At 40.8% G+C, this 12,197-nt stretch overlaps 1 protein-coding gene across 1 annotated transcript; it reads right to left on the bottom strand.

Moving 5' to 3' along the window:
• Window positions 1-3,561: 3,561 nt before the first annotated feature.
• LOC108797227 (mas-related G-protein coupled receptor member D-like) lies at window positions 3,562-4,542 on the bottom strand. Its single transcript, XM_018568796.1, has one exon. It carries the CDS (start codon window positions 4,540-4,542, stop codon window positions 3,562-3,564), a length of 981 nt encoding a protein of 326 aa, XP_018424298.1.
• Window positions 4,543-12,197: the final 7,655 nt, after the last annotated feature.

The following is a 12,197-nucleotide window of genomic DNA, read 5'->3' as shown; positions in this document are numbered from 1 at the left end:
AGCACTTAACCCGTGCAGCATGTGGGTAGTCCCACTTCAAAGTTGATACATTTTTTACCCAGAGTTCCACTTTAAGGTTTTCTATGTCCACTTTCCTCTACTCTATAAGTATTCTCCTCCTCTTCAGTCAATGTCCAATCATATTCCCTATGCAATCATTCTCTTCCACTTCCATACACATTCCCTGTCTTTTCTGGTCAATTTCATCCACTTTCATCCATGCTGTCTCTTTCTCTTTTGTGGTGATTCTCCCTCCCTTGAGCTCTTCTCTGGTTGTTCTCATTCTCTTCCATCTCTATACATTCTTCTTCCCTATAGGATCATTCTCCTCCATACCCCCACTCCTATCTAAAGATTCTCTCTATAATTCATTACCTCTACACCCATTCATACATGCTCTCCATGCCTCTCTGAGCATTCTCCTTAATTTCATTGCTGGATGGATAAGTTACTATTAAATTCTAGATGGATGACCGCTCTTCATAAACCCACTCTTCAGAAATGCCCAACAGAATGAATTCACTGAAGGTAAGTACCTAAGAGCAGAAAAGCTACACTAGAAACATCTAGGCTGGGATGTGAACAGCCTAGTAGTTATGGCTAGATTTGTAGCCATTTTTCATTGACATTTGTATTAGGGACAAAACAGAGAAACCCCTCACAATAAGTGTGGCTGGGCCTGGGAAATTCATTGCTTAGCTTTTTTTAAGGAGATTTCCACAGAAACGTAGATCAGTGTACATTGAAGTTTGCCTCTGACATCAGTTTGTGCAGCATTTTGCTAGATGTGAAAGACAGTGTTCACATTTTAAACTGGACCTTATGGAACAGTATACACAGAATTGACCTCAGTGTCATTTCAAACTAATTTAAAATGCCTGTAGAATAGCTCTTGGGGACCAATCACGCCACATAGCACACAACGCTGTTTTGTGCATTGGGACACATTGTAGCATGCTGTACTCAGCAGCCCATTCAAAATGAATGCTGCAACAACTTCACCAAAAAAATAGGCGCAGCCTGCATTTTGTCCTGCTGAACACAGTGGACACCATGCATTATGCACCGTGGTGCATTGCAACGATTGTGCATTGGGATGGCATTCACAATGAATGGTACAGCATCTTAACAGTGTCCATAACGTTTAGTGTAAATAGGCCCAGGAAGCTAATGGTTGAAAAAACCCCACAAGACCAGACATAATTTGTACTCAGTTTTATTATAAAAATAAAATATGGACACAGTGTGTGCTGCAAATATTTGTGCACAATTGCATGTCAGATTTTGCTTTGCTTTCCAATTACATGGAACTGTAGTCATTATATTTAAGGATCCCAAAACTGTACAGTTGCTGCATGTAAAATAAGAATAAGAAAAGAAGAAGGCACGTTGTGGAAACTATCAGTTATATGTAAATAATATTAAATGTGAGAGTTCATTTAAACCACACCAAAATCTAAAACCACCAAATTTTTGCATAACAGCCATGTTTAAATAAGGAACAGTTTAGTAGTAAAGGACAGAATTAGGTAGTGTGTGTGAGTTTGCCTTAAGCAGTGTTTCTCTGTGAGTGGTTCTCGTTAATCACTGAGAATCTAACAGCCAGTTAGAATATTTAGAACGTTATCATATAACAGTCAACACCATTATCATTTCCATTCGATGCCTTCCACAAAAAAAAACTACAGCTCTGTTTAACTTCCAGTTCCTGGTTTAAGATTCACATTCTTAAATTCTTGAGTAAATAATATCTTCTTGTTATACAAGGTAATTGCTGGTGGGCTTTATTTTTGACAATCTAGAAGGCAGCTGTAAGGTTAGTTTGACTTGATGTGTTAGTTGTTTTGTTGCTTTGTAAGTCATTATGCTCAAAATCTTCCTCCCTAAAGGCTCTTTGGAGGGCTTCCTGAATCGAGTAATGGCTCTTTTGTTTCCATTTTTTCCCAACAATAAAGTAAATGTAGGGGTTTGCGGTGCAGTTAAGTACTGTGGAAAACACTGCTGCAAGGAATAGACTTGCAGTCGTCAAATCAGTTGGTAATAATCTGAAGAACATTAAGAACCACAAAAAATTAAATGGAAGAACTGATAAGATGAATACAAAAACTGCAATAATGATGATGATATACAGTTTAGGTGTGTATCGCTGTTTAAATGTCCTCTTTACTTTGGCAAGCAAGGTGAAACTGGAAATGACCATAATTGGTAGGCAGATCCCAATGGCTAAAACAAAAACCACTATTTGAACTGCTGAACACTGTACGGTTTGATCCTTGAAAGCTTTTGTTGTACACACAAGGTTTGAGCAGAAAAGCTACACTAGAAACATCTAGGCTGGGATGTGAACAGCCTAGTAGTTATGGCTAGATTTGTAGCCATTTTTCATTGACATTTGTATTAGGGACAAAACAGAGAAACCCCTCACAATAAGTGTGGCTGGGCCTGGGAAATTCATTGCTTAGCTTTTTTTAAGGAGATTTCCACAGAAACGTAGATCAGTGTACATTGAAGTTTGCCTCTGACATCAGTTTGTGCAGCATTTTGCTAGATGTGAAAGACAGTGTTCACATTTTAAACTGGACCTTATGGAACAGTATACACAGAATTGACCTCAGTGTCATTTCAAACTAATTTAAAATGCCTGTAGAATAGCTCTTGGGGACCAATCACGCCACATAGCACACAACGCTGTTTTGTGCATTGGGACACATTGTAGCATGCTGTACTCAGCAGCCCATTCAAAATGAATGCTGCAACAACTTCACCCAAAAAATAGGCGCAGCCTGCATTTTGTCCTGCTGAACACAGTGGACACCATGCATTATGCACTGTGGTGCATTGCAGCGATTGTGCATTGGGGTGGCATTCACAATGAATGGTACAGCATCTTAACAGTGTCCATAACGTTTAGTGTAAATAGGCCCAGGAAGCTAATGGTTGAAAAAACCCCACAAGACCAGACATAATTTGTACTCAGTTTTATTATAAAAATAAAATATGGACACAGTGTGTGCTGCAAATATTTGTGCACAATTGCATGTCAGATTTTGCTTTGCTTTCCAATTACATGGAACTGTAGTCATTATATTTAAGGATCCCAAAACTGTACAGTTGCTGCATGTAAAATAAGAATAAGAAAAGAAGAAGGCACGTTGTGGAAACTATCAGTTATATGTAAATAATATTAAATGTGAGAGTTCATTTAAACCACACCAAAATCTAAAACCACCAAATTTTTGCATAACAGCCATGTTTAAATAAGGAACAGTTTAGTAGTAAAGGACAGAATTAGGTAGTGTGTGTGAGTTTGCCTTAAGCAGTGTTTCTCTGTGAGTGGTTCTCGTTAATCACTGAGAATCTAACAGCCAGTTAGAATATTTAGAACGTTATCATATAACAGTCAACACCATTATCATTTCCATTCGATGCCTTCCACAAAAAAAAACTACAGCTCTGTTTAACTTCCAGTTCCTGGTTTAAGATTCACATTCTTAAATTCTTGAGTAAATAATATCTTCTTGTTATACAAGGTAATTGCTGGTGGGCTTTATTTTTGACAATCTAGAAGGCAGCTGTAAGGTTAGTTTGACTTGATGTGTTAGTTGTTTTGTTGCTTTGTAAGTCATTATGCTCAAAATCTTCCTCCCTAAAGGCTCTTTGGAGGGCTTCCTGAATCGAGTAATGGCTCTTTTGTTTCCATTTTTTCCCAACAATAAAGTAAATGTAGGGGTTTGCGGTGCAGTTAAGTACTGTGGAAAACACTGCTGCAAGGAATAGACTTGCAGTCGTCAAATCAGTTGGTAATAATCTGAAGAACATTAAGAACCACAAAAAATTAAATGGAAGAACTGATAAGATGAATACAAAAACTGCAATAATGATGATGATATACAGTTTAGGTGTGTATCGCTGTTTAAATGTCCTCTTTACTTTGGCAAGCAAGGTGAAACTGGAAATGACCATAATTGGTAGGCAGATCCCAATGGCTAAAACAAAAACCACTATTTGAACTGCTGAACACTGTACGGTTTGATCCTTGAAAGCTTTTGTTGTACACACAAGGTTCTCAAGGAGACTTTCCAAACACCCAAGGATCCAAAGAGCAGTGCACATAATAGTGGACAAGTTCCTAGGCCGATGACTTTGATACCAAAAGGGGAACAGGACAGCGCTACATCTTTCCATGCTGACAGCTGTAAGGATAAACATTCCGGAATACTGCATAGCATCAAAAAATATTTCTATGGATAAATATAAATTCTCCTTCCCTATAAAGTTAGGATTTGTACCAATGAGTCTATTTATCTGGACCATCAAAAGCAACATAGTAAATATAAGAAACAAGGCATCAGCTGCAGACAGATTCATAATATAAACTGTGTATTTGTTTCTCTGGATCTTGAAGCGTAGGTACCAAAACACAATAACATTTCCAACTAGGCCAACAACACAAAGACATAGCGCTACAGCAGCCGCTATGGTAAAATGTATGTAGGAATATTCGTTATAGCCGCTAGGGTTTTTTTTCAGGGTGTCATTCATGCTTGTAATATTCATCTTTTCTTTGGTATTAGTATATATTCCAGATGTGCTATTGAAACGTATCTTCTTCTTCAACCTGTGTTAAATAGATTACCACAAATAATTATTAGTAAAGCAGGAGAGAGAGAGAGAGAGAGAGAGATTGCCTTAGATTAGTAAATGTGGTGAAAATTCACTTTGTGAAGAATACCTAATCATGAGCAAGAAAAATAAAATAAGCCAAAAATGGAGGCAAAAGTGGATATTTCTAAGACTAAAAGTAGAAATTTCACACATGGGGCACATTTTAATTGAAATATTAAGTGGAACCAAAACAATTTTTCTAGTTTCCATTCACACCTAAGCATATGCAATTCAGCACGTTTCACACTTTGTTTGCACGTTCATACACACGGACAAAAATGCACGTTCACCGCTACAACCACAATCAGAACGCGTGGCATCCACCCAGAAAATCGCGCATGTACCCTTTCTGCATACGAGCGCTCAGGTGTGAATTTTTCACATTGGAATGCATTGATCTTTGTGTTTTGCGTGTTTCTGTGCGTATAGATACGCGCTAAAGGTGAAAAGAACTGCTCAGGTGTGAACCAGGCCTTACTGGGGAAATTTCCCTTTGTTTCTTATACTATTCTGTTGTCAAAAAGTGAGGGGAAATCTTTCAAAAAGAGGAAGTTGTGTAATGAACTATTTTTCAAGGTTGGAGAATTCCTGTTTCAGTGACTGTGCAAAATTTAGATTTCCCTCTTACTTTCTATTCCCAGTTGAGAACGCAGAGTTAAAAACCTGCCAGAGGTTTCCACCCTTCCCAACTTTTTCCAAAACTAAAAACATTTGGACTGGAGTTCCACATAAACCAATAATGTGTTGTTGTTTTTTTCCTTTTTATAACACTGGCACTGATCATGCGAATATATGAAGAAGAGCCGCCCACTCGAAACTTGTAAGTGGTTATTGAAAGTAAGACAGGAGTAGAAGGGACATGCGAGTTCCAATACAAAAAACACTATGTAGAAATTTTCAAAGCAGTTTGCTAAAATCTTTCCAATGTACGTAAATGACCAGAGAAGGGTTCCTTTTTCTCAGCAAAAGTGGTGTTATGCTATCCATACGTTAAATTTAAACCTGATACAATGTGATTACGGCGTCTGTAAATCAACATTAAGCTGGCCATACAACTATAGATGATCTGCAGATTTTCTATGGTCAGATGGAAAACGTGCAACAGATTCCTCTCAAAATACCTGAACAATGCCTGCATCCAATCAGATTGTTCAGGTATTTTTACATCCAGCGGGGCTGACCAGTAAGCCTTTAGTTTAGCATTATAAACTGACATTGATCATTAAGAAATCTACAAATAATACAAGCCTATTATAAGATGGTAGATCTCACCTGTAATATGTTGTTTTATATTTCCAGGTAACTCTCTCTCTCTATATATATATACATATATATCTAGTTACGCCGTTCTGGGACAATCATCCATAAGCTTCTGCCTTTGTGAGAGATGCAACGATATGAGATAAATTACTTCAATGAGGGATGGAGTCATATAAAGCACAGAGGTGGAGCTACATTAGAACATAATTGTGTGCCACATTCCAAACTGACAAAAGTCAGCATCTGTACAGCACCTAAACCTGTAATTATTACTTAATACAAGGAAGTGGTATGTAACAATTACATATCTGTGACACCTACGCTACCAGACCAAGGTTTCATTGTTCACACACATAAGAAAATGCACACATGGTTTAAAATGATACTAAAGATTCCCTAAACAATATATTTTCTAAAAGCAGATGATGTATACTATACATTTTTTTTAGTCCTGATTTTGTATGCCATGTGATATTTGCGCAAATACATCAAAATCTACATTTTTAGTAAAAAACACACACATATTGTTTTTCAGTGCATGCAAACATGATATGTTTGTATAAAAGATGAGATGGCTGAGTTAATAAATACCAAATGAATCTACTCCCAAATCCATGTGCGATGGAAAAACTGTAAAAAGCTATGATACCCAAAATTGTAAATAGGTGACCTATAAAAAACCTGACTTCAGAATAAACCTTGTTAGTACTTGGTGCCTGAGTGACGCTAGGGGTAAATGCTAAGAGTCTGTATATCAGGATGGCATAGCGAAGAGAAACAAACACTTGTTTGTGAACCTGAAGGTGCTCTGCTCTAAAAACGTCTGCATTTGTGGCTCTCAGATTTTGTCCAGCAATGTAAATAAATCCAGTACTGTCAGTTTTTTTTATTGTTTTCAGACTGTGCAAAGAATACATCGGGGTTCTAACAGACCCCTAATGCTTCTCCATAAAGAGGACCTATCTCTTTAAAATATACTATCACATAGGGGCTTGCTATCCCATTTGCGATAGTAATAAAGTAAAATAAATAAAATACTCACACAGCTAGGACGTACATAGGTAAACAGCAATGAGGTAGCACACATTGGGAAGGGGGTTTAACACCTGGTCTTCAAGTGGTTAAGCAGTCTATAGATGAAAAATACTTAGATTCAAATATGAATTGGCTTAAGAGGAATAAAAGAATGGACCCATGAAAATAACTTATATGACCTCGTGCTTGGATGAATGAGACTTTGAAATAGACTGATTTCCATTATGTCCTTGAAGATCTGAGAGCAATGTCAGAACACTATTTTGAATTGGATTGAAGTATGTCAAGTAGGAATTTACTTGACTCAGTAGGGTTGTAAAACCCATATTGAGAGTATTGACCCTCATTACGTCAATGTGTAGTGAGAATTGAACATCCATGTACATGACTTTATAAGGTTAGCTTATAGTTATTTCAAAGTTAGAATATAGATATAAGGAGAGGGGATGGGCCTTTAAGGAGGGCATTCATTACAGGGTTGCACTACATACGACACTCACATCACATGAGGAAGAACACTTTGCTATTACAGCTGTTGAGACTTTTAGTCTTGAATCCTCACAAGCCAGACAAACTTACTAGACTATACACAAGGAAATCAATTCAAAAATCACTAACCTTACATTAACTTTGAACTATATTTTGAATATCTTTTTGTTCATTCATTTTTGTAACTTATTTGTATTTATTTGACTTTTTGCTATATGATAAAGTCACACAAGTTTTCATTCAACTGGAAGCTCTTCTGCATTTCATATGATCACCTTAAAAGAGAACTATGGGGTAAGTGTTTTTCCCCATTGTTCTCCTAAAGGTCATGGGAGGACATATACAGTACTAGCATCCTCCCATGACCCAAAGCTCAGTATATCGCGAACTACAGCTCATGGTATACTAAAACCGCCGCAGCTGGGATGGATCCCGACAATGCTGTTGAGATCCATCCAGCCGTGTGAATGACAGCTGGCTCTGCCTATCTAGAGGCAGAGCCAGCTATACGCGCCCCCTCCCCCGTCGTCCTCTTCAGTCATTGCTGGAGGATCAGAGCATGGAGGGGGGGGGGGGAATCCCAGTGGGGAGCGGTGACTGACAGTCACCGCTCTCTGCAGGGAGATGATCGAGAATTGAGCGAGCGACGGTATGCGTTTGCTCACTTTCCGATCAATTGAGCCGACAGTTTCATTGTCACACGTCGGCTCGAACTATGAGGATGGGTGATTTTCACTCACCTCATAGTTCTCCTTTAGGACGCTAATAAAATAAATGTCATCAGGAACAAATATCTAACAATAGACATGAGATGATATAGTAGTTGCTCAACACAACTGTTTTTGGCTATACCTGGGGATGGTTTAATGTCTGTGGTTGCAGACAGATACCCACTAGCCATCAACTCTCGGGGAGAACACTTGGTAACAATTGGGTAAGATAGAAAGCCTGTCCTGATCACTATAGTTCTCCCCTGAGATAAGTGGCCCAGTCTGTTCACTGACAGTAATGATTGGGGTTAGTATTGTGACCACAGATACCAATGGTGGGGATTAATATTGTGATCATGGCACCAATGCTGGGGGTTATTATTGCGATGACTGACACCAATGCTGGGGGTATTATTGCAGCCATTGACAACAATACTGGGGCTTATTATTGAAGGCACTGACACAAATGCAGAGGGTTATTTTGCAGTCACAGATATCAATGCTGGGAGTTATTCCTAATGCCACTGTGCCACTGATACCAATGATGGTGCCTATTTTACACCCACTTTCTCTTCAGTGCATTACCAAAAATGTGTGTTAGGAACATGATAACCCATTCTTTTTGAATAGGCTACCTAACTCGATGCAATGTACTTCAACACATGGAAATACACTGCTATAGAGTGGCCCTGTCAGGGTGTCAGGGGCCTCACTTGAGGCCCTCGTTAATTTTCAGGTTGAAAACCACTGCTCTAGGCAGTCTATAGACATGAGATGATACAGTAGTTGCCCAACTAGCTTGGCTGTCGTGAGACCACACACTCAAAAACTATATTGGTTGCGAGGTAAGGTTGAGTAAAACCACCTTTGGGTCTAATGGCAGCTGTTTATCCAAAAGATTAGATAAAAAATCAATCACATGGGTCCAGAAAGGTGGTGCTATTGGGCAAGACCACCATATGTGAATGTTGGACCCCACTTCTCCGCAATCACGGAAGCACTCTCTCGCATGTCCTGGAACGAATGCCCATAGTCGACTAGGCACTAGGTACCAGCGGTAGAGCAATTTATAGTTGGTTTCCAAAGCTTGCATGCTCTGAGAGCTAGATTTAGTTGTTTCCCAAATGGATTGCAAACTGTCTTCGTCCATGGAGCAACCTAGATCCATCTCCCATGCAGACTTATGGGTATGTTGGTTGGTGGTGAGACTAGTCAATAGGCAGTCACATATCGCATAGTCGCATATGGGTCCTTGTTACAGGCCCTTTCAAAAAGACCTGTAGGAAAATTGGGAACTTGGGAAGACAAAGAGTGCTTGACCTGGAGGTAATGAAAAAATTCCATTGCCGGGAGCTGGTAGGAAGCTAAAGTGCTGAAATGTTTTTGGACTTTCAGCTGTATATAGTGTAAACATACAGGTTATGCCTTTAGATTTCCAGTGGTGGAATGCAGCAGGGGAATCACAGCAAGGGGGGAACGAGGGATTCCTTAGAAATGACAGTAGCGGGCGGTGAGGTGACATTAGGTGCACCGAGTATTTATGGGCATCCCATATGTGCAAGGAGTGAGCGGTAACAGGGTTAAGCAAATGCGCCCTGTCTTTAGGGAGGAGCCACAGGAATATTGTCAATAGTGAACGGGGTCCAATTGACAGCCTCCATTGAGACCCAGAGTGGAGGGTCTAAAGTAGCATGGTACCTAGACAGCATAGCGATTTGGGCAGCAACATAATAGGTGGAGATATGTGGGACACCCAGTTCACCTCTAAGCTTGGGTGAGAAAAGTGTGTGACGTGATATATGTTTTGCCAAATGAATTGAAACAGTTGATGTTGCAGTATCCTGAATCTATATCGCGGTATAGGACTGGGAGCACTCTAAACAAAAAAAGTAATTTAGGTAAATATGTAATTATGATGGCAGAGATTCTCCCCAACCATGAGATGGAATATTGGATCCAGGTGCACAGCAGCTGTGAGAGGTGGGAGAATAAAAGGAGGGTAATTTGCAGTGTAAAGGCAGTCAAGGGAGGCGGCGAGGCGGATGCCCAGATAACAGAGGGAGTATGGTTCCCATGAAAAAGGCAATGATTCTCGGAGAGTGTCAACCAAATGGGTGGGCAGGGATACGTTGAGAGCTTTAGATTTATGGGGGTTAATCTTTAGTTCTGACACCACACCAAAGTGATCTAATGTGGCGAGAAGGTTCGGTAGGGCTATAGATGGTTTAGAAATAAAAAGAAGAATATCATCCGCAAATAGGATGAACTTATTGTGGTGTTCCGCTATTGGGATGCCAGTGATGTCAGGGTGGTCACGGATGAGTTGTGCCAGAGGCTCAATTGTAAGTGCGAAGAGTAATGGAGATAAAGGGCACCCCTGGCGTGTTCCCCGAAAAATAGGGGAAAAGATTGAGCGGTAGCCAGCATATTTGACCAACGAGCTGGGGTTAGAGTAGAAGGATTGGACCCACGAGATACACATGGGGTAAAATCCCCATTTGTGGAGAGTGCTGAACAGATATGCCCAGGACAAGGAATCAAACGCTTTCCTTTTATCTAGTGAGAGGAGTATGAGTGCTATATTCCGTTTCTTAGCAGCCTCTATCAAGAGGCAAGCATGGTGGATGCCATCACCTGCTTGTCTGCGGGGCATGGAGCCAACCTGATATCCGCGTATGACCGTATTAATGTCTTTATTGAGTCGATTGAGTAAGATTTTCGCCAGTAATTTGATATTCACGTATAAGAGTGAAATCAGCCGAAAGTTGGAGCAATTAGAATTATCAGAGGCAAGTTTGGGAATCATACTTTTTGAAGCTGACACGGATTCTGGGAGAAAGCAGCCTCCTGTAGTTGAGTGCTTCAAGCAGTAAAAGGGCGAGAAGGTCAGAATATATTTTATATAGTAGAGAGACGTGAAGCCATCTGGGCCCAGTTTTTTGTTAGTATTCAGGGACTTAATTACCCATTTACTGTAAGTTCGTGTAGCGTTATAGGTTCTTCCAGTGAAGTACGGAATGACTGGGAGATAGTGGTTAACGAGATATCTAAAAAACGGGTGTGATCTGGGGGGGGTGTGAGGTCCGACTTGAAGTATAACGACGCCAAATGACCGTCAAATTCAACTGCGATTTTCCAGGGGTTGCTAGTCAAAGTGCCTGCCCTAGTGCGGACACTGAACCATTTGTACAAAAGGTCGGTGTTGCGCAGATGGCACGCCAAAAGAAAGTCCTGCTTATTACCCTTGAAGTAGAATTCATGGGTTCTATAGCGTAGGCCAGGGCTCAAAATTTCAAGTCCTGAGCTACTAGCCAGGCCTTAAGAGTTAGCTGAGGTGGGCGGAGGAAGCTGCAGGATCCGGTGTTCTATTGAAAGCTCCAACTCATTGAGATCTCTAACTACCTCTGGTGCTCAGAAAGACTGGAGCTCTGTGCAGTGAGCTTTCGATAGAACACCGGAGTGAGGACAGCTGCAGTGCTGCACTGATTCTACTCCTTCAACAGCAGCGATCGCCGTGTCAGTTCTCTCTTCTCATCAGCCCTGCCGCTATAGAGCGGCCGAGGAGCAGCGGTGTATTTAGGTTTCGTGCTGCCCCAGGCAAGACGAAACTCGGCACCCCCCCCCCAATCTAAATTTATTCCACCCCTTCCTGTTCAAGACATTTTGCTTAACCTGTCAAGTCGCTGGATACAGCTTCTGACAGATTGCGCTATTAGGCCTCATTCACACTGCTTAGAGTCGGCCCGTACAGATTCGTGGGACGTTCACGGACGTGCTCTATGGGAGGACGCAGCCGTACGCTCAACTGAACTGCACATTTGCACGGGTGCGGATGTCCATACTAATATGCAGACAGGATGGATCCTATCTGCATCCGAGCACGGACACCTGCACCCGCACGGATGTGTATGGGCCAACTCTAAGCAGTGTGAATGAGGCCTTAGTGTTGCAGGGAAGCCGGGGTCTCAGATGGGCTGTAAAGGATCTCTGGTGGGCTCTGCAGGGTGTCAGGCTGAGACCACCATAGACCCTGCACAT

The sequence above is a fragment of the Nanorana parkeri genome, unplaced genomic scaffold, assembly GCF_000935625.1.
Source record: "Nanorana parkeri isolate BGI_ZX_2015 unplaced genomic scaffold, ASM93562v1 scaffold1246, whole genome shotgun sequence".
Classification (NCBI taxonomy): domain Eukaryota; kingdom Metazoa; phylum Chordata; class Amphibia; order Anura; family Dicroglossidae; genus Nanorana; species Nanorana parkeri.
This window is presented reverse-complemented; position numbering and strand designations above follow the sequence as displayed.